General features: G+C 36.7%; 1 protein-coding gene across 1 annotated transcript; it reads left to right on the forward strand.

Annotated features, from left to right (window-relative positions):
- Positions 1-1,033: 1,033 nt before the first annotated feature.
- On the forward strand, positions 1,034-24,403 carry RBP1 (retinol binding protein 1). The gene is made up of 4 exons (XM_067301480.1): positions 1,034-1,106; positions 1,717-1,895; positions 14,779-14,880; positions 24,325-24,403. Exons 1-4 carry the CDS (start codon positions 1,034-1,036, stop codon positions 24,376-24,378), a joined length of 408 nt encoding a protein of 135 aa, XP_067157581.1. The 3' UTR covers positions 24,379-24,403.
- Positions 24,404-25,347: the final 944 nt, after the last annotated feature.

Here is a 25,347-nt window from a genome sequence, read left to right on the forward strand (position 1 = left end):
TAAAATTCAGTTTCTTCACAGGTAGCAAGAACAAGATACTACATTTTATAGCTGACAATTTCTTTTCTAACTCATTAGGTTTGAAATAAAGTTGTAATGTGAAGTGATATATGGATATTAAAATACACTACAAGATTCAGTATAGCTAATATTTGGTATGCGCAATACTTATATCTGCCAAGATGAGCAATATAGTCCTTATTTCAACTCTCTGCAGCAGGATGTCAGCACACTTTCTGTGTAGCAGCTCCACAGGACTAAAGCAGGGGTATAGGACACTTCGGTGCAGACTGGTGTCAGATAAGATGTTAGGTTATGCTTCTTATCCTGTCTTCAGGTTTCAGCACACATTCAATAGGCATGTAGCATTTATCGATATACAGAATCAACCATTGCTTCTTAATACTAGCTTCCACCCAACTGGCCCTTTCTGGGCCATCAGTTGACCAACCAGTCAGCTTCCAGTGGTAGTACTCCAGAATTAAGGGGCTTGTGGAACAAGTTAAAATAATGCCAGACACAATTTACTTTCACTGAAAGAGTCTGTATGACTCTTCTTCTGAAAAGAAGAAGGCATAAAGTAGCTTGGAAATATTCAGGGAAGCAGGATTCACCTCAAAAACACACAACATAAGCCTACCTGTATAGCCTTGGCTAATATCCTAGACTAAAGCCATTTAAAAGATTTTATTTCTGAGCAGCATGAAAAATGAAGAGTAATATGGTTAAAATGGATCAGCAGATAATCAGTATCCTTACAGAAGTTATATGGAAGGTGAATGTTTCATTCCATTTAAATCAAGTTATCCTGCTGTCATTACAAATCTCAGAGGTTCAGCCTTGTGGAAGGATTTAAAGGCAACACTTCAACAATAATCGGATTAAGAGGACTTTCATAGCTACATGGTCTGAAAAACAGATAAAAGAAACCAGAGTTCAAGCTCACCACAAAGAAAGGCAGTGAGCTGTGTGGTGGAGAATCAACACGCCGTTCTAAGAAAGACTTTGATTTTGACAATTACCTAGAGTAGGGATGCCGGCAGATTTCAATGGTTACTGGAAAATGGTCAGCAATGACAATTTTGAGGAGTATCTGAAAGCGCTGGGTAAGATTCCCTTCATGTTTCTTTAGTAAATAATGAATAAATGCAACCTGTCTTAGTCTTGACATGAATCTGCTTTTTTCTTGTACAGTCATGAATCATTTTTGTGAGATTTCTTTTTAGGAATACACTGTAAGAAGTGCCTTATGCAAAATTGTTTATCCTAAACAGCCTCTACTTTTTACCATCTTGAAGTTTACACATACAGAGATTAAACTACGTAGTCTTCAAACTTAAAAACGACCCATAATTTGAAAAAGAGTAGAAGTTTTATGTGTGCTACAAAGACAAGAATATACTCGATGCAGTTTTGTGTGTTTGCATTTGATGAAGAAGTATGTAAAATGCCAGCATTTCCATAGAAATACTGATGACCTTGTTAGCTGTCAAATACGAGTGGGATTTATTTGGGGTTCAGTATAAGCAACAGTCAAAACGCTGACTTATTTAAGTTAACAGAATTAGGCTACAGGCTTCCTCCTGATAAGCAAGCTGGCCTGAAAGGATCTGGACATTTATTTATTTATCTTTGTTCACTTTAGTCCTCCCAAGAGCTACAATCCTCTTTTGTGGTAGACTTTTCTGGATTAAAATAATTCTCTTTCTTTTTCAGATGTAAATGTTGCTGTAAGAAAAATAGCAAACTTGCTAAAACCTGACAAAGAAATCCTTCAGAATGGGGATCATATGATCATTAAAACTCTAAGCACTTTTAGAAACTACATCATGGAATTTGATGTAGGAAAGGAGTTTGAGGAGGATTTAGCTGGGGTGGATGATCGCAAATGCATGGTAAGAATTAGAACTAACAACTGACAAAAAAAAAGATTAGGAATAATTATTAATAATCCACGGCCTTGCCACAAGCACATTTGTAAGCCATTTTAGGTGGCTATTCCTAAGATTATTTCTGTACTTCTCAGTTTGCTGAGATTTGCATACAGTTTTTAGTATTTAAGGAATGCTAATTTTAAGCAGGAGCATGAAACAATTTCATTAATGAATGACTAGTGAATTCATTTAAATGTTACTCAATTATACTGGGATATTTGTTAGTCAAAAAGTTGTTTACAGCCAGATGTTTAGAATTTCTGCATTGAGTAATGTTTTACAGTAGAAGAAACCCATTGTTTGCAAGATCAGGCGCTACTCCCCAGGAGTAAGAATGGCTCCTTAGAAATTGCTGCTTTTCTTGTTCTTGTTTCTGTGATCCCACCTTCCTGGGTGTATTTGGTAGAGTGGATGCACTAATTAGCCTACTGGAACAAATCTTTGCGATCAATAAGCCAACACGGAGCACTCTGTATTATGAGTGTTTTCTCTTGCCAGGGAGGGAATATTATGTAACTCATGACTGATAAATACGAATTAACAGGAAAAAATGAAAAAAACAAGTTCTTTATCTGAACCAGATTTTATATTTTCGAGGAAGGGAGAAGCAAAGTGTATTTGTGTGAAGTGAAATGGCCTGAAGTCATAATACATTTTTGACTAGTGGAAGGTCCTTAATCAGGATAGTGAGGTCCAGACTCACTGAACAGTTACAATCCTGAAGAAAGACTTAGACTTAGGTGGCTAAATTACTATCAAAAATAGTAATGCTTAAAACCTCTACCCAACCTCTCAGGCACTGAAAATGTCTGAAGTCACCTGTGTTTTCATCAGTGTTGTACTTGTTTGTGTGCATACAGAATGCATATCATTAAACTCTAGACTAAAACATCCTTTACCTGGAGGAATGAAGTAATTGTGCTGTGAGGCTGTCTAGCATACACCTGCAACAAGTTCTGCAAAATACGTCAGACCACCACTACGCTGAAAAAGCAGATTCAGAAGAGATGGAAAGATGCCCCTTGCCCTGTTCTTTGTTTGAAATATTCAATAGATCTAAACATGGTGCTCCCCATTTCCTCACCCTAAATATTTCACTATTTGTAACAGGCTGATATTCTCTATCCTATTTTGTGAAATTTAGTGATGGTGAAGAATTCAAAATGTTGAAGCAGAAAGGAGAAATTAGAGAAAGATTATTAATTACTACTAAAGCAGTAATTAGATTTGGAGTGGAACCTAGTCCATGCTACTTTCAAAGGCTGCATAAACATTTTATCCCTTGACTGCTTAGTGCAAAATGCTTAATCAGCCTTGGAAGCAGAAGGAACCACCACCTTCTTGCCATTTCCAAAAGGCCAAAGGAGTGGTCACTAACCCTGACTGTTTGTTTGTTAAGAATGACTTATGTGCGTCACTCCACAAAAGAGTTCCGAAATCCTTGATATTCCCTTAGGGCCACCAACATCACAAGCAGGTAATAAGTGCAGCTCTACAATTAAGGTCACTCTAATCACTGCCTCTGCAGCAATGTATCCTACTTGATAGTTCAGTTTTCTTATTAAAGATTTCTTTTCTTGAAGTGACATCAGCTTTCCCAAAGGCAACAACATAAGAAGCTCCCTGCCTGAAGCCTCTTCTGTCCACATCTGAAAACCACAATGTCAGGCAAGGCTTGCAGCTTTTAAGCAACTACAACAGGCCAGAAAGAGTCTTATGAGAGAAGGGTAATGAAGGTGGTAAGAGATGCTGAGTGGCATTTTGAGGAATACCACCATAAAAGGGAAGGTGGAATTTCATTCCTGATGATTTCTTTCCTCATCCATAGCTTGTGAAGCTGCATGACATAAATGACTTTATCATTAATACTTAACCTGTGTAGTGGGAGAGACTATGAATCAATTATTGTTATCTACATCATGGACTGAGCAGAACACTGGGCAATTTTTCTCCTCACTATCCTGTTATTCATCCAAGTAGCTCGATGCATGAGAAGTTCAAAGTAACATGGATAAGACAAATTACACATTAAACATTAATCTATATAGTGGAGCAATTACTGTGCAAAAATTACCTTAGAAGTCTCTCATCCAATATGTATAGATTACTTTTCTTTTAATGAAGTATACATCTAAGGAGTCATCTAACTAGAGTTAATACACACCAGTAAAAATAATATTACCACAATGAACTGGCTGGATCTTGTTATGTGTAATTCACTGAAATTGTGTTCACCTTTCAGTTGTAAAACATGTCTTTGAGCCAGTCAGGGTACAGCGTAACTAGGATAATTCCAAATCAATGCTGTCTGAAGAGGAAAGGCTAACAAAATTTTGCTGATATTTATTTTAAGTTACCTTATGTATCTTCACAGTATATTTGCTTACTACCTCAGTTAAAAGTATATAAAAAAGCTAAATGAAAAACAACAAAGGTTGACATTTCATGTTCCAAGTCAAGAATGGGGAAGCTCAGATGCAAAACTTATTTTTCTACAATTTTTATTTTTCTAACTATTTTACTTCTAGAGTCAGTGTTACTTTTTGCATTATAATTTTTTATGCCATCCAAACATTTGAATGTGATTGAATTGCTTTAGCTCACACTATCCAGAATAAATCTATGTTTTGACAGACACTAAGAAGGGCAAATGATCTTTTTAAAAAATATAGGAAGGACTATATATAGTACAGTAGAATTTCTTGGATAACTGAAAATGCAGTGTTAATTGCATTAAAATCAAATATCTGTCTCAGCAAGTGAAGGATACTTCAGTAATTCAGAGCCTTGTGCTCTTTGCCACAATAATTTTATTCCTACATTGAAACTGGAAAGGGAATGACTGAGGACTGGTAAACAATTAAAATAAAATGAATTGGAAACTGAAAGAAGGAAATCCTACATATTAACAATTAAGTTAACCAAAACAGAACATAAGCAGAACATAAGCATGGCTAAGTCATCAAATGGGTGTTTGGGGTTCTGTTGCTGAATATAACAATTAGTTGATGAGCACACAGGCTACCTTCAGGTATATGCTTCAATTCTTCCTATTCTTTTGAATAATCTGCAGTTTCAAAAATGTGTGGTTCATCGGATCTTTCATGTATCTTACCATATGAAGTAGCTTCCTGAAAATATATAATCATTCAGTGTTTAAGACAGTCTTACAAGGCTTGTTCTTAGGCATCTGACCAACCATTCTGTCACACAAACCAATGCTAGTTACAGGTGCCCTATCCTAATGAAAGGAGAAGAGTTGTTGGAAACTGATCATGGTTCAGTTTTAAATAACAAATGTGTAACATGAAACTGATTCCTGCCTAGTTTGTATTCAGGAAAAATGCAATGAAGTTTAGTTGTTCTAAGCATAATTTCATTTATACTGCTGCAAGGTCAGAATAGAGCCCTATTATAAAATTACATGGCTCGTGAAGCTTATTTAACTATTATTTAAGCAGGTTTCCTCTATCCATAAATGAAATTCACAGCTGTTCCTCTAGTTTAGAGTAGGTATTGGAATGAGGACTTTGCTGCCAAAAAGACAACAACCAGCGATACTTGGAATTTCAGTGGTGATCCCCCACAGAGTGATAATACTTGAAATAAATTGTACCTTTCTAGTAAGACGCAAGATTGGCAGTCCCTCTGATTCACCTGTTTTGTTTCTTTACTTCTTCAAATTTTGTCCTTTTCTCCTTAAAAATTATTTCAATTTATTGATTTTAGCTTGTAAGAATTTCCTCATATACTGCATTGGAAAAATATTGTTCTAGAGTGGTTAGTGCAGGAAGTGTTTTTATGTTGTTGCCTATCTGTATATAATCTAGTGCCCGCTTTCTCTGCAATTGTATAAATTCTCCAGGCCCTCATTGGAATAATCACTGACATCTTTCCAGTTTGGATTCAAATGAAGTAGTCTTCATGTAGTCTTCTGTTGATACTTCTGAACTTTTATAAACTGCGGTCTGAAAGTGAGGAAGACCAGTCCTCCTGTCAACCTCTCCGAGGTTCAAAAGAACAGAGTTCCACTCCTGGACCTTCTCAGGCACTCTAAAACTCTGGGCCACTCAATCACTTTACGCCTCAGTAAAGAGGAGCTATTTCTTTTTTCTGTCTTGTTTCACACTGCATGCTGGTTTGGCTTTACTGCTTATTATCTGTAAGTGATATGCTCGGTATATCTGGACTGTGATGAGATCTCTAGAATCTCTTGTCATATAATTCAAGACGTCATTAATTTTGAATCTTGCAGTGCTAGATTCCAGCCTAAACCTGAGACTAAAGTGAAATTTGAGCTAGTTACTCACAAAAATGACTGCTAAGATACCGAATCTTTGTAGGGGAGGTGGTTTTGGAAACGCTTTGTGTTTCAGCTTTGTGTGAATCCTAAAAAGTTCGAGGGTTTATGAATGCTGAATGTAAAAACAGAAAGAATCAGCTGAAAACCTGGGAACTAGACTTATTAAATTGGATTTTGAATGACAAAACATTAGTGTTATGTACAATTGCATCTTGCTAAACTTACAGAGAGGGTAAATCAATTATACACATTAATTTAAACAATAAACATCTTAGAATCGATTCTGATCCTTGCACAAAGTGAATTGGATCTGCTATATTGTACTTTCTTCTGGCACAGGATATATGCAAGTCTTTCTATTTTTGTATTGATTCTTACTATTTTATTTTGATAAGAAAACAAATTACCATTCTTAAGAAATAAAACATTATGCACTGTCCAAAATATTGATTCTATCCCTTCTCCTACCACACACTGTCACCTGTGTAGCTTGTAGCTTTGGCACATTAAGCTTCTTGCTCCCTGGTATGTCTCCAATCATTGCTTTCCTTGTTGTTCTTACAAGCAAGGATTCAGGATAAACAATCCAAACATTTAAGACCTGACCCTATCTGACAACAGCTTGCCCTTTGATCTAAAACTTGTCAATCCAATCCCAAGCCACTTTGCTAGCAATGGAGATGCTGACAATTGTAGAAGCAAAATACTACTTGTAGAAATATCTCATCTTTTGACTACAGTGAACTTCAGTGTTATCAGTCAGGTACCCAATGCCCACATTATAACCAGCTTGTCTTTCAATAGAGATCTGAGCAAGTGTGTAATTCCACGAACACATTTTAGAGCCCTGTAGCTGTAGATACCTGTTGCAAGGTGTCACATCTGCCAGCCACACAAGCAGCTGAGAAACGCAATGTATTGCACTATCATCCTTTTCCTACAGAAAATTTTGGGGCTTCTGTTGCTGCACAGCTAAGAACAGGAATGATGAAATGGCAGGAAGGATTTATTCATGCTTCTGCATGGATGAAGTGAAGTTAGTAAGGGACAGAAAGGTTGATACAGACTTTACCATCACATCTAGCTACAGCATAGCTAAATGTGTATAGCCTTTGTGCAGCAACAATACATGGAGATAAAGTCCAGGAATCCTACCACTAATTTTTCTGTTGGGGAGTGTTTGCTAGATGTTTTCCCATAATTGCCATACACATTTTCTGCACAGAGATTTGGCTCTTTGGGAGACACCACCATGAACCCTTATTTCAATTTGGACCTTTGAGGCAAAACAGTATCCTGACTTCAAATCATAATTCCCCAACACTATCAGAATTGTCTGCATTAGATTTTGGAAAAGCGTCTGGAATGCATTGAATACCTATGAACAGGATAAATGAGCAATACATTTTTGTCAATGGAATAAATGAACCTAGCCAACAAGAAATATTTCCGTGGTTTTTATGTGATCTTTTTTCAGATGGTCAAGCTTCTCTTTCATAGCTGCTTATCCTGATCATCTTAAGCTGGTTTTATGTTGACAAAAACCCCTAGATATCTTCTTAATAAAATCTAAAACTTAGGTTTTGAGGAGTGATGTGATGTAAACTGTTGATTTCTCTGAATCAAATTTAAGTTCATATAAGTTTTCAAAAGATTTCTTCTTTGGAAGCTATTGACCATGTATATTGAGCATGCCTTATGAAATAGCATAATCTTGCCATTTAAGTTCTCAAATATGGAAGTGATCTAATTGGAAGCCACTTATTTTTTTCCAGCACAACATCATCTTGTTCACAGATCGGGTATTTTAGCCAGTACCTTGTCAAGATTCAGGACTGTTAAACACAGCCATATTTTTGGGCCTGTAGAAAGCGTGAGGAGGCCTCTTCATAATGATTCATTCCTGATGTCTGATATACCTCTGTAACTGCTACTTCCAGCATTCTTCACTCAAGGTCTGTAGCACAGTAGTTCATACATTAACAGCGCTGTTATGATAGCACTTCTAGGGAGCAATGTAAGAGCCCAAATAACCAAGATTTGCTTCAAACTTCCACAAAAACAATGAACAGCTGAAGTGCACATAGCTTGAACGCAGAAAGTCTACCTTGAAAAAACTTAGTTATAAAAAAGTGTGGACTGCTTTAAGCATTGGTACAAAGTAGACAGAATGTCTTCATGATTTGTTCTCTTCTTTGCCTGTAGAATGTCTTAGCTGTTACTGATACCTTGTCAAACTTGGTGTTCATTGAAGAATTACCTAGATATTTTTGATTTCCTGATTTGATTTTCTACATGTTCCCAGTATTCCTGGATCAGACTTTGCTTAGAAAGAAATCTAATTGCCTGATTTCTGTTCTGTGCTAAGAGGAGCAACAGGAAAATATTTGTGAGATGAACTCTTACTTATTTGCTTTAGCGTGCTCTTTTCTCAGTAACCTATCTGTCTGTCACCAACCTGCCAGATACGAATTTGTTGAGATAAAAGAGAGGAGTTACATGCTGGAGAGAGGAGAAACCCTGAACAGGTTGTAGCTCTGCCGTTAGAAGTGCACAGCATGCATCCTGCAGAGAAGGTCATAGGTAGTGACTAGGAGATTACAGAATGCCCTTTCCCCGTTACATTGGATAGTAGTGTGACACCAAAAACTTTAGTTTATTCCATCAGAACTTTAGTTGATGAAAATTTCCACTGAAAACTGCATATCAAATGTTTTTATATCACTTCAATACTTAGTTCACATGAAAATGCTTTATCTTGAGTAGCTAATAAATATATAATTGGATGCATTGCCATGTTTGATCCAAAATTCTAGAATATTTTTTTGGTGTTACCCAGCTCCAATCAGATTTTCCTGTGTCCTCTATCTGACCTAAACAATCATTTCCCAGTATTTAATCCTTCTTAAATCATAATTACAGTTGCAAAATGACTGGTCATTCTCATGAACACAGAATTACTGGGTTGAGAAGGAACATGGAGTGTGTCATGCAGTCATTTGCTGCACCATGATATAGAGACAACACTCTGAAGGGTAGCAGAAGAAAAACAGAAGTGCTAATGCTGTGTTTCTCCCAAAGATGGGAAATCAGTAACACATTTTTGATGAAAGGTGGTATCTGCAATTCATATTTGTAAATGCAATGTGTCAAGAATCTATGTAGCATCAGCAAGAAAGTTTATGGATTATTTTTAAAATATTTTTTGTTATTTTCTTTCATTCACCAGTAAAGTACATTAGTATCTTCTTCATGCACACAACACAAGCAAGCACATTAGGAACAGCATTATGGGAATGAGAAGCATTGTCCGGAGCCAGCATCAAATGTTTTTGCATTTACGTCTCACTGGGAAATACAGAGTTTTCTGATAAAGCAGTTATTTTGATGAAAATTCCAGCAAATTACTAAAGTCAATATCTCTGGCTGTGGGTCAATATGACTTACCACTACAAGTTGGAAGTAGTATCTATTGTAATACTACAAGACTTCACTATTGTTACTGCTACTGGAGAAAATGTGAATACATAGTTGATAGATGTTTTGTTTTTACTGAATATTCCATTTAATAAATCAACCTCGTCTCATATTTGAAAACAACAATAGGAGTACTTTAATTTTCATTTATTCTAGCTTTTGTTTTCAGGAATACAGTGTTTCTATACACATGTATTCAAATTTTCATAACAAGAACAGATTAAATCACTAAAAAAAAGTATGTGAATGGCCAACTAATACAAGGAAAATAAATATCTAACTGCACAAAATAGTTTAAGACCACATAAATCATAAAGAAACAAAGGAAAATTTGGAACATTTTTAGTGTTCTCAGATTTCAAAGACAATAATTTGATTAGTGAATTCAGTATAAGTATTTTTGTAAAGTAACCTTTCTCTGTCTAACCTCACTCAGACAGAAATGCCATCAGAGTTTTTGGGACACAGGCAAAAGATACAGTACTGGCCACTTCCCTCTCCTGAATGATGACCACGTTTAATCTAGTGAAGCCTGAGATAACGGCCTTGGTTTGTGATCTTCACCTCTCATCATTATAGCTCAAGAATGCAGAGTACATAATTCAAGAGAGGTGCAATATTGTTGGTTAGAATTTTTGAGAAAAGTTAAACTGAGGCAAGATCCACTTTATTTATCTCCCATGGTTACCCTTCCTTGCTCTCCTTCAGTATTTTTGATCACATTATACATTAGTTACATTAATCACAATTTTCCATTGAACTTTCCTAAGGAATTATACAGTATCTATTTGACCCAAGATGTATTAGTTTCAGGTTTAAGTACTGAGCCAGAAGATCTGACAGACTCAAGAACAGAAGCAAGAAATTCTTGCTCAATATTCTCTTTTAATCCCTATACGGTGCTAGTTGTTTATATAGCTCACTGAAATGATACGCTGATCAATGACACGTGATACACTTCTAATAAGTTCTTTCCTTCTGTCCATCTTTCTTTAGGAACTGCAAGGGAAGATATCAGGCTGGAGGAATAAAGCTTTTTAAAAAAAAGGAATCAGCACAGTACAGTTTTTCAAGACAAGTATTATGCACAAGAGAATCCAACCACTGCCTGTTAGGCAATCCTGTTTATCTCCGATGTACATCTCTCCACCATTTGTTCTAGTCTTCCAGACAATTTTCTCCCTTTCATTGTCAGTATTTTGTGCTTTGGTTAACATTTACAATAATATAAGTGGCCTTTTTAGAGAAAAAGAAAAATGTTAGGCAAGGCAGAAATGGTTCATTTTCTAATTAATATATGAACAGCATTAGCATTTATAAACCCAAAAGCTAACTTAGATTTTTGGAGTTACAGTGCTTCTCCCAGTCAGTAGTCACTGAACGAGTATTCCATGTACCTAAGAAAGGAGAGTGCTTGTACAAAAAGGTAAACTCTAACAGAGTCCTTCCACAGCACCCATATCACTGTCCAAATTATAAAGGGATCAAAATTAGTATTTCCCTCCTCCTCAACAAGCTAAGATTAAGCTTGCTTATAATGAACTAGATTATGTACCACCTGTAAGCTATAAGACATGCTTATAGTACTGTTTTTTTTAAAGATGTATTTTATTTACAAGAAGGATGACTAGTTGACAGGAATAAATGAAATCTATTTATCCCACAGGCAGTGCAAGGTGCTTGAGAAAGAAGGGAGCCTTCAGTTGTAGTGAAATGCTGCATTTTCATCTAGCTGATTCCGTTACCATCAGGAAGCTGCCACTTCCCCAGTGGCCCTAAAGTGTGTCTCATTCTCCTCCTCCTGTTTGTGGGGGAAAATGAGGAGGACGAGCTGCCTGTCCAGCGACCCTGTGCTCACCCAGCCCTGGCAAAGTTTTTCAGTCATTCCAGATAAGAGCCAGTAGTTCAGTCTCTGTAACCAGGACACCCTAGGTAATGCTATTACCAAAATGGTGGCAAATATAGTGAATTATAAACGCCTAGCTTTGTAAGAAAAGTTGCTTTACCATAAAAGTTAAAGCATTTCTTTGTTGTGATAATAAGTGCATTTTGGGAAAGGGAAACAACAAGAACAAATCTCATACAGAAGAATGCCTTAATAGCCTGTTCTAATGCCTGGCTCCTAGTTATACAACGGCAATATCCCAATCCAAATTGTTGCTTTTATATACAATAAAAGAGCCAGTATTTACCAACAGTGGTATTTTTGGAATATTATTACTATGTTCTGACTCAAGTTTTTGGAAATGCTCTAAGGCAGACATTGCTGTGTATTGTCTGTTGGTAAAGCACAGACTTAGTGGCAGCCTGCGCACATGTAACAGCTATGACAAATCCACCCTCAACTAATACTCTGTGTGTCTTTATAGAGATATTTGGAATGGAAGACCTTACTACTCTTTTCCATCTGAGTTAAGGGAAATTTCTATCTTCTGTATTATTTGGGTCTTTTATTATATCAGACTTTGCAGTTTGACCTAAAGAAAGACAAGATAAAAATGCTAGTGATTAATCTCATTTTCAGTAAGCTGTTGTTTCTGCTAACAAAGAAGAGAACATTATGTTCTCCTGCAATACATTCTGTCCTTTTTAACCTTTGTAGTGAAATAGCCACATACAAAAATATAAACTGTACAGTTTACTCATATCCCTTCACTATTTATGTCTCTCAAAGGGAACATAGAATGTTATAACTGGGAATTCTGGCTATAAAACAGCTTGGTTAACAGCCTGGGGTGTTAAACTTTCTGTGGTTGTCACCAGATTGCCAAAAGCAATGTCTAATCTTGATTGGAAAAACAAAAAAGCAAGAGAAAAAAGTGCATCATTTTCTGAGATGAAACAATTTGAACCAGCCTTGGAAGCTTAAAAAGTTAACGTTTCCTTGCACTGCGGTAAATGTTTCTCAATTTCCCCTAACTGTACTAAACTAGTGAATATTTTCATAATTTCCACAACAACTAACTTTAAACATTAGTAGTAATTATGAAGTTGGATCTTATTTTATCATGGTATACATATACACTTGAATGCACATGTAAGCCCACAATATTAAACTATACAACTAATCTGGTGATTAAGGTATGCTGAGCTAATACTCAGTGAAAAAAAATAAGTACTGTTACTAAGCAAAGCTGCATATAACAAACCATTTATTCCACAACAGCCCTTTCATCTGCAGGTCATCTGTAGAAATAATGTTTATCTTCTCATGCACTTGTTTTTTTAGAATCATCAGAAAGTATTAGAGAAGCTGACTTAAAAGTTAAACATTTTTCACTTTAACTAGTATTATTTGTTACTTCCAACTCTCCAGCTGGACAACTGGGATGTCTATAAAGTCAAAACAGATATGGAAGACAATCTAAACCATGATGACCACATTAACCCTCTTAAGTACAGCTTTTCCCCAATGTGTTGTCCTTTTCTGCGATAGTATATTACACATTAAAAGGAGTCGTATTTTTGAAGTGTTATCTACTACTAGGTTATTTTACATGCGTGAACACAGAAGAATTTGTGAATGCATTTTACAGATCAGATGATAGGTTTTTAGCAGCACAACTGAGTCTGTTTTCCGAGCTCCCCCGTGGTGCAGACCGACACTATGTGGGATCACTAACAACGCCTTGCCTATGACTGCCTGCACCTGCGCTCCTTCTTGTGATTCAGTTTCCAAGCTTGTTTAGTCTGAAGCTTCCCATGGGTGGAGATTGCTGGCTGTACCTATTTATAGATAGTGGCTATCATGGTTATCATTTAAGAATTAATTGTTTGTGACATACACATATTAAATAAATACTGCGTAGCTGTGTAGCTCTTGAATGTTGAACTGCTTTTAACTCCCAGACTGACAAATGTAGGCTAACTTCTTTTCTTAGAAACTACATAGGATGAACAAAGTAAGTTTTCCTTTAATGAAAGTTCAGAATTCATCTGCTATCTGTATTTGACCACTTGCACAGGCAGTGGCTTGAAGACTTTCACAAGGCAAACTAATTCCGTATTTTGTCCTCAGATTCACTTCACACAAGTTCATTTCAAAGCACTGTGTTAATATTGGTGTTAAACTATCTTAATGGAGCACAGATTGGCACTGCTCTTTCCCTTCCTTCTTTAAAAAATTTACAGAATATTGCTACTCTTTATCTTAAGGAGAAGTGAAAGGCAAATTGTCAGCAAAAGTTAACCACAGTAATAAGCTGTAGGACGCACCTTCATACGTTTAAATAGTTTTATGAATGTAAGTTCCACTGAACTACTAAGGATAGCACAGATAGTCACGAAAGTACTGTGTTGAATCCTGGAAATCTTTACTCATGTATGGCTCAAGTCTATCCCTGTCCAGCGGACTAATTAAGAAGATGCTTAACTCTGAAAAAATAAGAAGAGTAAGTATGTAGTTGGGTACTCATTTTCAGTGTTACTGAGTGTAGCTGCATCAGTCTCTGTTAACCAACTCAAGTTTTATTACATTTTCTTTCTAAGAAACAAATGTAGTTCTCCAGTTACAGGATGCTGGCAAAGCTGTCAATTTACTGACACTTCTGCTTGATGATGGAGGACAGATTAAGGCATGGAGAAAAACCACAGCTCGGTATTTACAAGCCTTTTGTGGTCTTTTCTAGCTGCCAGTAGGTGGGTACTGTTTTCAGGTAGAGTGGCTGGAGAATTGTTTTTATGGTGGAAAAAGGAAACTGAAGCTCAAGTTTTCAGCTCCTCTTGCAAACATGGTGTTGGATGATTGCCTATCTCTTCTGCTGCTGTCTGTGTCAGTAGGGAGAGGAGTGCACTCTCACAGGCATTTGTGATGCTTTTTCTCATATTTAAAGAGCCGGCTTTATCTCATCCTTCTGGGTTTTAAGAGGCAGTTGGGTACTAGCTTTCTATTTAAGCTCATTTCTTTTGTAATTATCCTCAGTGTTACAGCTCTGTGTATAATTATTATTCTTATGAGCTATGTTAATCATTTATTGCATTAGAGAGAAGTTTTGCTTTAAAGAAACTATTAATCATTATGTAAGAGAATAACTAAAGTAACACTGAACATGTCTCTTTTGCTAGACCACAGTCTCTTGGGATGGTGATAAGCTTCTTTGTGTACAGAAAGGAGAAAAAGAAGGTCGTGGTTGGACCCAGTGGATTGAAGGTGATGAAATGCACCTGGTAAGATCATGTAACGGGTTTCAAATGCAACTGTATTATTTATTCAAATGGTCACACGTAATGCAGCAAGCTGTGCGCTATGTTATCTTGGCCTACTTTGACATAATTAAGTATTAATGCTGCATTTGACTCATTTCTAAAGGAATAATTTCATGTGGAACCATTATTCTTTTATGTCCCTTACAAAGTTTACCTGATTTCAAAACAGTATTCTTTCTGTGTTAACTGTCTGTCCAGACATATCAGTTTGAAATGTTTGCACTGAGGAAGACATTTAACAGAATGTCCTTTGTATACTCTGTGAAGTAGGTGGTACAGGAGCTGGTGCAATTACGCATCCAACAATAAGCCATAAGGGGAAAATATACCATTATTCTTTTAAAATAATTACAGACCAGACTGCATTATAGCCTAGAGAACTGAAACAGCAATTTAGCTTTTGAAATGTCATGTTCTTTCAGATCATCACTTCTATCTTTCTAAGTTAACAGGACCTGAAAGAAGATCACTATTTTTTTCTCACATAGCTCTATAGCATCCTCACTCTCTCATCAGTTCGGTAAAAGGCACTCTTCCAGCTGAGACAATAAAATCCAACTTCCATTCTTGTTCGCTGTTCAGTACTATTGGTATTCATTATTCTAAATGGATGTTCTCTAAATATTCAAATCCATAGCATAAGTATATATGAAATCTTTGCAACAGTACCCCAAGCCCATTAGTACTACACATAATTTTTAGGACATACTAGAAGTCTCAGAAACTGGTTTGGGAAGGGAATGTAGGTGACAGATCTTATCATCTGGACTACATACTTGATATAATGCAGGTAGGGAGGCAGTAACTGTGTGAGTGATCACTTTATAGCTGAGATCATGGTCTCACTGAAAGTAGAGATGAAGCAATGAAAAACAGTCTCCAGAATTTTCCATCTATATATATTCCTCTGTCCTGCACACAAACACACTACAGTATTCCCATACTAGCCCCCAGTTTCGCATCACTTGGGGACCATGACCCAGAGCATCAGCCCTTTCAGATTCTATGCTGGCAGTCAGGTCGCAATTAGCCATACAATGTCTGGCCCAGAAGCTCAGCTTACACCTTGCTGCCTTCATCTTATACGAAGCAATCCCACTAGTTCCCCTTCCATTTCTTTGGCCTCTTTTTTATGCAAGTCCTGGTTCCTGTTCCTTGCCAGCTCTGTAGTCATTATCTCTTCCAATTTGCTGCCCCCAACACCAATCTCTTTAGCCAAGACTTCTGCCATCCATACTGATTCATGCTCTAGCTATATAACCTGGCCATGGACCTCCAGGCCAGAACACTTCCTATCCTTGACCATGCCTCATAATTTTAGAAGTCATAAACTGGGATTCATTTGCTTAAACATCTGTGTCTAGTGCCACTTTAGATACGCTAAGGTAACCTGACTGATCTCAGGCTGCTGCTTCAGAAGGCTGTGATGATTCTGCATCGTATCTGCCAGCTCATGCAAGCACCGTGCGCTCACTGGCACTTGTACAATTTATCATGATCTGTCTCACATGTACACAACAGTCAGTACAAGGTTACTTCATGCAAAGGAAGTCCCCAAGTATTTTACAGGCAAATCTGCAATATTTCAATTTTATCATTTTTTCTATTTCACCAACTTCAAAAGATGTCCTCTTCACTCCTTGGAATCCTCATTAATATAACTCTCTCCATTAAAGATACAGTAAAAGAGAGACCCATTTAATATCTTATTTTTGACCAGCTAAGATTACTAGGTCCAGTACTCTTGAGAATTCTTTGATACAATGGGCAGTTACCTCTAAAAAATTGATACTTCGATAGTTTTATGATCCTATTGAACTTTAGACAATGAGCCAAGTGTTAATTTAATTCTTCGCACAGTTCTGTGGAGAACAGTACTATATCTTTCGGTAGTTTATCACCTGATGTTTTCACCATTTCATTCTATGGTCTGTACTTTGTAGCTCTTTTTCCTCCTCAGATTCTATTTCACTTGAGTGACTTCTCTGACCATTCTCCTTTTCCTTTTGAATTTTATTGCCCTCTTCTATTGTATTGATTGCTTCTGCTCTGTAGGTTTTTATCATTGTCAGCAGATCTCTTAGCCCTTATTGCACACTCCTTCTTCCAGGTTACCTATATATAAAGTGAACAAAACAGGTCCTAACTAAAATCATGGTATCAGTCTGCTTGTTGCACCAATTCATCATGAACCACTCTCTCTTATTAGTGCTTTTAAAATTCAAGCAGCATATCCCAATGGGGTTATTGACCCAGCATAGGGGTTTTTATCTTATTTTATCAAAGTCCATAAGAAAATGTGCATAACTACCCAAGAAACTCTGCCTTCTGTTTCCACACAATGTTCTAGCAGCTTTAGTAGAAGTCTTATATTTCAGAATAGAAAGTATGTCTATTCTGCTAGGTCATAAACTTTGTCTTTTCAGCCCTTAAGAAGTTCCACCTGTTATTCTTCTTCCACTAAAACCAGTCAACACCTCCACACAACCACATACATATTGTGCATAATTCTCAGGTCTAACTCAAACAGTTTCAAGAATGGAAAGGATAAAACTGCATCTTCAGTGAAGTTAGTGTAAATGGCAATATGCCTTTCATATCAGTGCCCAAGACATAAACATCATTGCATCTGCTTATGCACAGTTCACTACGATGCAATGATTAGCAAGTAGAGGTTTTTAAAAAGCTATAATGGAACACAAAATATCAGAACAGTAGCTAGCATTAGGTGTCCAGTATGGTCGACTTCAGCACTGCTGTGCTGTGCCTAGATCCCATCTCCTGTACACAATTAGCTGTCCTTTTCCGGTTATGATCATGCTTTTGCTGGAGCGGGCTTTCAGGTGATTCCTGTTTTTGTAGGTTCGAACTACTAGTTATCAACATACAGATTCAGAATTGGTTGTTCAAATCTATCTCCAAATAACTTGTTTAAGTGCCCGAAACAGAGAATGCCCATTTCAAAGAGCGAAGTAGTTGCAAGCACAAATAAAGAATAGTGCACTGGGAACACATTTGGCCCTTTAAGATCTGAGATCCTGAGATAACTTCTCTTATTCCACCTTTTTCCAGAAAACAAACCCAAACCTGCTAGTTTCTTCTAGGATTAAACATAAGGATTAAACATTCTAGGATTAAACATTAAACACAAATTACACAACACAATTTGATAGAAAACTGTGAATTAATATTAAGCCAGACATATAGATGAATATATAACGCATGGGTCCTATGTAAAAGTTGTATTTTTCAATCATTGTCTCCTCCTAGGAAATAAGAGTGTGTGGAGTCAAGTGTAAGCAGGTCTTTAAGAAGGTACAGTGAGCCTACTGCTGATAGAGAAGTGAAGAACAGTAGAATTTACTGACTTATCACCATATCTCCAAATGCTAGTAATGTGTATCATCAAGGACAAGACAGCAAACAGAGAGATGAAGATCACATTAGAATTGTATAGTCAGACTTTGCATAAAATATTTTTACCAAATCATTTTTAAAGAAATGATTCCAAATAAAATTATTTTTAGAAATGCCAATAAAAGATACTAAACCCTGTAAATGCGTGTGCACCTTACTTCTTGACTACACCAAATCAGAGAATGTTTGGCATAAAACGAGATACAAGTTTAAGAACCACTGAGCTCATTTTTCATCTACAATGGAAATCATATTTCCATAGCCCTGGCCAGGGGCCTTAAAGCAGTCTTATTTCAAAGACCTCTTTTCACTGACAAAGCAGCGTTAAATCATTGTTGTAGGGAAGGGAATTAGAACTATAGTTTGTGGCTTAATGTACGCTGAAATCTGATTTCACTGAAGTCAGTGTGAATTTTACCATTGGCTTCAATGGAGCACTGCTTCACTGAAAGTATTCCATCAGAAATGAAACCCAATTTCTCAAATTAAGTAAAGATATGGATCAATAGTCTGGAAAAATAGTACTTACAGATAGCGTGGCCAAAGGGCAATTCCTTTCTATATGCTTTAGCCAATGTTGGCATATTGATTTTGTTTCTTATTTTGAAGAAACTGGTAGTAAGATCCCTGCTAGAAACGCTATCTAATTAAGCACACATGACACAAAAGGTATGACTAGCACTGCATTGTACAATATCATTTGCAGACTTCATGAGGACTCCTTGTAGTGCTCATGTTCTCATGCAGACTAGGATATAACAAAGAAGTGGACTAGCAGTTTCTAACACTGATTTAATCATCAGTTATATTAATAGTAATTTACAAACCAAACTGTTGTATTTTCAGTCTGTCAACACACTGGATATGCAGTTAGCTTCACCAATTCACATCAAGTTCAAAGAACTCAAGGATAGAGGGTGCTTGATGGATCAGACCTTTAGCACATGACAGTGTAATAAGTGTTTCCTATAACAACTATTACTAGCCATTTTCAGGGACCTAATCAATGGGAAATTTCTAGAGCAGAGTCTGAGATGTTCTGAAGTGGGAAGTGGGAACACACCTTTCCCTGCTCTGCTGCAACCACTGTGCATAACATCGCTTATTTGGGAACCAAGTGCTGAGAATGAGAGAAATTTTAGACATTCATTAGGTAAATTGGAACAAAAGTTGACATCCTCTACTAACCAGAGACAGTTCTAAAAATACACACTATTATTAAACCTGCTTAGAAAAGTTAGCATCCAGGTCTCATAAATGTAGAAATGGAGGTTCAGAAACGTTTATTGTAAATTATAAAGTTAGTGCAGCAGAGATGATAAACTTTCTGAACTGTGATATTTAACTATATTATACATTGTAAGCACAGCACAAGATGTACAGTAATATACATTTAATTTTGTTAATTTTGGGGTTTTGTTGTACATCTGAAAGTACACAGAAAATATTACCCTTGAAGATTTATGTATCCTCACATGATAAACATACATGTGAAAAATATTCCCTTTCCATGCAAGTTCTTATGGTACTATTGCAAGAGCTTTTGCTCATACTACTTAGAATCACAGACATATGTAATGCAATTATTTACTTTAAGTTCCTTTGTTTTTTTCTTGGCAATACCTAATATTTGTGCATAAGGAAGACTCTGGGAATTATACGTGGGCCTAGTCAACCAGATAACACACACACACACAGTTTTTCTCCCATAGGATAGTGTGCTAGCCATCTAGCTAGGTTTCTATAGCCAAGTGGATATCCCTCCTAACTGATACACAAGCCAGCAGTTAACAGTGATTAACTCCTGTACTTGGAGTGGGGCAGTTAAAAACTGGTTAACTTTAAATAAGACAGAAAGGTTCTAGGGGAAGGAGGAGGGTGAAAAACCTGTACATTTCAGGCTAAAAATACTCCTCCGCTTAAGGGAAGTTGCTAACAGCTGTCTACTCAGAGTGTTATTTATCACATTACACAAGGTTTGGGGTACCCCAGTTGCCAAATTTCAGTGCAGTGGTCATTTGGGTTTCTTTGAAAGATTTCTGGATACAGAAACTTCTTTCCTTCAGGTTCCTAAATTCTAGATTTCATAATCACAGACACCCTCCAGACACCTCTCCACTCTTCAGCCCCAAGGCAAACTATATATAGAACAATGGAAAATAAGGACTAAACTCCAACTTCTCATTTATAACAGATCTTAATTCATTAAGACCACCTATATTATCTTTCTCACGTGCAAATTAAAATTACACAATAATGAGATGGTCCACAGCACTATCCACAATTAAACTTTGCATAATTATTTTTTATGTTCAGCACTGAGTCAGACCTTTTTGAAATGTAGTTTTTCTTCAGTAGAGCTTGGCAGTTCATAACCTTTAATTCACCAGATGTCTTCTAATTTTCGCCTCCAGCTCCCTGCAGTCTTGTGCAACAAACACAAACTCTTTTTGCAGGAGGTTATAAGTGGATCAATTAACATCTAGCTAGGTAAATCCAATTGTTAAAAGCTACTATTTTTGTAATCAAACACACAGCTTTTCCCCTTTGGGTCATTTGGTACAAGGGCAAATTTAGCACTACAGTTAATAACTAATGGCTTATCAAACAGAAGCAATGTAGCCTGCTTACAATTATGGAGAACAGGAAGACTCAGGAAGTACTTCCACAGTTAATTTTTTATGTAGAATACAGAAACTTCAAAAATTTTGAGCTTTGAGTACAATCTCTTCAAATCACCTGAATTACTTGTCATTATTGTAATCTCTTATCTCTACTGCAGCAACCATTTCCCTTAGAAAGGGTTTGAGAAAATGCTGTTCATTGCTTCCATGATGATGTCCTCCAAATAATGCATATAAAACTAGCCATGCTGTTTCCTTAAGTCCTTAAAAACATGGCATTATAAAATATTATTTAGAACTTCCTCCATGAAGTATCTCTTTATGAATGCATACCATTCAACAATTTTTGTTTACTACTTGACAAATATCAGCCTCCTTGACTCCTTTAAAAGCTACTTAATAGCCAATACCTTCCCAGTGAATTCATATCCAGACTTGCTTACTACTCAGGATTCAAACTTCAGATTTATTTTCTTGATCTTCCACAGAATTTCAGCTATGGTTTACTAGTACCATCCCTCTTTATTTTTGCACAATTGCCTTACTTCCATCATTAATTTTAATTTTGTGAGGATAGACCATTGCTTTCAGAAGCAGTGTGAGCAGAAAGGCAAAAAGGTGCATTTCACCCTCTACTGATAAAAGTTAAATCCCGTCTTGATGCTAAGTTCATGCCAGAATGAACAAAAACTGACAAAAAGTGACAAAAAGTGAGGAGCAAACTAAGACAAATGTGCTCAGTAAACATGGCTGTTCTGCTCCCTCCTCAGTCCCACATTTCAGGCCTTTTTGTTCATTTACTAGGTGGGTGTGATCTTCTGAAGGCAATTGGTGAACTCACACCATGTTTTATAGTTCCGGTGCTTTTCAGTGAAGGGCACACAGCAAAAAAATACATTTGCTGTCTTTACAGCACATGAATGCATGTTCTGCATATGAACTTTCAGCTTTACAGAAGAAGTGGAGATATCCATGTTTTTAGCAAGCATGGTGCAACAGAGCAAAATTCAGAACCTGAAAGTTCAGGTTGGTCAAGCTTATTATGCAAACACAAGCAGCAACATGTAATATGGCTATGAGCAACCTATTTACCCCTGCTGAAGATATGGAGAATTAAACAGACGTTAGGGATAAATCCAACTTAATCTAGCTGAAGTATGTAACAGTACTATGGCTATAAGTCCACACAGCTTTCTCAGATATTCACCTGATTTTTCCAGCAACAAAATTCCTTTTGGCTTGATAGTGTCAACTTCAGCCTTCTGCAACACTGGCAAAATATCTTGTATAGATCTCCTCATTATAAGGTCCCTATACTTAAGATATGTCTGCTTCTGAAATGCATCCATAAGTTTGTATTTGTGTATCTCCCTTATTCTACTACTTTATTCCTTCCTGATAGATTCAGTTGTTTATTTGCAATCAGAATGACTAAAGCCCAGATGTAGAAACTTGGTCCAATCCTGCATATTCAACCTACTGTTAACTTACTGCTCCTCAACTTCTTCCCATTCTTCTTCCCTCTTTCCCTATCACTCACTCACTATCCAGCATAAATGTTGCATAGTCCTGAGTAAAAAAGATTTGGAATACAGCTAGTTCTCTACTGACTTTCTCACAACTCCTTTTTTTCTGAATTTCATGACTGTTCCATATATTTCTATCGTTCTTTTCTCTGGAAACTGCCTTATGGTACACATAAGCCTTACTTTTCCTCAGGAAATACATCCAGTAATTAGATCATATCTTTTCCAGCTCAGCCATGTCCAGCAGAAGCCATTCTGTTCATTTGAACAACACACAAATTCTTGGCCTATCCCACCAAGAATTCCCACCTAACTTCCAAGAGGAGCAGAGTACTCTGCTATATCAGAAGGCTACGACTCCAGGCTGAAGGCCACCTCCACCGCACAGAGCCCCAAGACAGGGATCTCAATGGATGTACATGCAGAGAAGCACCAAACTCATTGTTTTTACTAAAACCCTTTTCTAAAGAGTGAAAGCAAGGCTTAGAGAGGTACTCAAGGATCAGACCACGATTGCAGTGTAAGGCTGGGAAATGGGACTTTAATTTATTTTACATGGTAAGAGGAAAGCTCTTTATGCTGTAACATGAGATGAAGGGTTTACTAGCATAACTACACAGAAGTAAGAAGCAGGAACATCCTCCAGTGAAGATAAGTTAAAATAAGCTTTTCAGTGGTCAGACCGTAGAGGACAGATAAGTTTGTTGGCAGTTTACTACTAGCCCACTAAATCTTAGGAAGGCTCCACAAATATGAACATTAGGAATCCTTACACTACACACCCCTTAGCAAGAACCCAGAGTATATTGTTTTCAAGACAATGCAGACAGACAGCAAAGAACTTACTTGGCTCAAATTTACAGAACCCCAGACATAAATCTAGCATAATTTCTATCAAAGCAGAGATCAAATTTGAAAAAAGAAACCTTGCAGCACAATCCTGACTGTACTGGATTTGTGGCTTAGTTTAATCTGCTATTCATTAGAAACTTTCTTAAAGCATGAGGCATATGATAAACAGCTAGTTTCCACTCTGAACCTAACACTTCATGTAAAATATGTTAAGCAACAAGTTTCATTACTATTTTACTATTAATTACTATTTTACTGTTCTCCAAGTTACTAAAGGTACAATTCTAAGATCACAGCCAATTTAGAATCTGTTTGTTACAGCTCTAGAATACTGGAAGAAATAAGCAACCTGTCACCATGCATATGATGCCATCTCCATGCAAATCAGGTATAAAATGTAAATAAGATTAGAGGAACTGCCTAATCTCGAAGTCAACAATCTTAATGCATGGCAACGCACTGCCCTTTGTTCTAGTACTTAAGGTAGCAGATGGTAGCCAACATCATCTAACAAGATATTTAAAACCTAATCAGGACAAGTCCTGAGATACCTCCTGAGAAACCAACAGAAACAATTGAAATACACTGGAAGACCTAGGAAATGAATTCAGTTTAGCAAGCTCTTTGTTAGCATTGCAGCGGTGACAAGATAATGCTGACATGAGTCTCCTGAGATCCTCAATATGACAAGTAAATTTGCATTTTCAGATTATACATCTGTCCCTCCTACTTCATAGATATAAATAAAAGATATTTCATTCACATGCTATGAAGGCATTTCTTATTTTTTTAGAGGAAAGAAAGCTAAGGCCCATTTTATAGCAAGAGAGTTAGCAAATACCAAATTCCCTACTTGCCAGAACTATACAAGCATTTATTTTAACCTTCATCGCACTAATCCAAGGCTATAATCATTTCATGAAGTTTTAAACATACTTTATTAATTGTACTAAACTATCTTACATCTGTCCACTGTCTCACAGCAGGTTCAGCAGATGAACAGCAACTTAGGAGAATCCTCACAGAAAGGACACTGTTGAGTCCTATACTTCCTCTTCACCTGGTTTTCAACTTCATTTAGTAATAAACAATAAATGTTTAATGTGACCCTCAGCTGCCTTTTTCATGGTATTCGTGATTACTCACCATCTGATCTACCCATGTCATTACACAACAAAAACAGGAGAAGGATTAATTCAGGTTGTGTGTTTGGAATACATAATGATTTAGAAGTAAGATTTGTCTAGGACAGAATGTCAAAGAAGAATTGAAATAGGAGTTAGGATAGCAGTCTACATTTATTCAACACTCTATCTGTGAAAGATGGGAAATAATTGCTTAGCATGATCTCTGTAAGAGTTTTATGTAAAATGAGAATGAAAATGGCAAATATCTTATAATAAGATGGTGCATTAGATTCCTAAAAAGTCTTTTATGAGACCAGGCAATAGAAGATGACAGTGTACTGACATGGCGCGAATGACATGCTCCACTAGATACATCCACTTTCATCAGTGTACATCATTTAATTGACTCCACTATATTAAATTGGTTCATTGGACAGTAAAACACAAGAGTTCTCCAGCACCACATTAATAACACTTTCCTCGCATGCAGCATATTGTATTGTATTGTTTCTTGGAAAGTCTCATCTGCAATCACATAACAGATTCATGGCTATTCATCTTCTATTACTAAAACATTTCATCTTGCAACAGTACCTATGGGCTACTGCTATCTCTATTTTACGCTTAAGTTTACAAACTCAAATATTTAAGTGATTTGCTCCCACCTAGTGAAAATGCACACAACAGTAGAGTCCCTTCAGTACCCTGTGTTTTATTACCAAGGCAAGCACTTTTCTCTGTATTAGCAGCTAATAACAAGTATCCACACTGAACTCTCGAGCAGAGTGGTGGCACTTCAGGTCTTCACTAGTGCCTTCAATAGGAAATTCCCTCTTTCAAGAAACACATTCTTATTTTGTAAAGGTGAGTATATGGAACCAG

Source organism: Apteryx mantelli, chromosome 9 (genome assembly GCF_036417845.1).
Source record: "Apteryx mantelli isolate bAptMan1 chromosome 9, bAptMan1.hap1, whole genome shotgun sequence".
Taxonomy (NCBI): domain Eukaryota; kingdom Metazoa; phylum Chordata; class Aves; order Apterygiformes; family Apterygidae; genus Apteryx; species Apteryx mantelli.

What these genes read in the sequence shown, in the direction of transcription:
- RBP1 (XM_067301480.1), top strand. Translation starts at nt 1,034, where the DNA reads ATGCCGGCAGATTTCAATGGTTACTGGAAAATGGTCAGCAATGACAAT. An exon ending in GGAGTATCTGAAAGCGCTGG is followed by an intron (nt 1,107 to 1,716) that starts GTAAGATTCCCT and finishes TTTCTTTTTCAG; the next exon opens with ATGTAAATGTTGCTGTAAGA. An exon ending in TGGATGATCGCAAATGCATG is followed by an intron (nt 1,896 to 14,778) that starts GTAAGAATTAGA and finishes CTCTTTTGCTAG; the next exon opens with ACCACAGTCTCTTGGGATGG.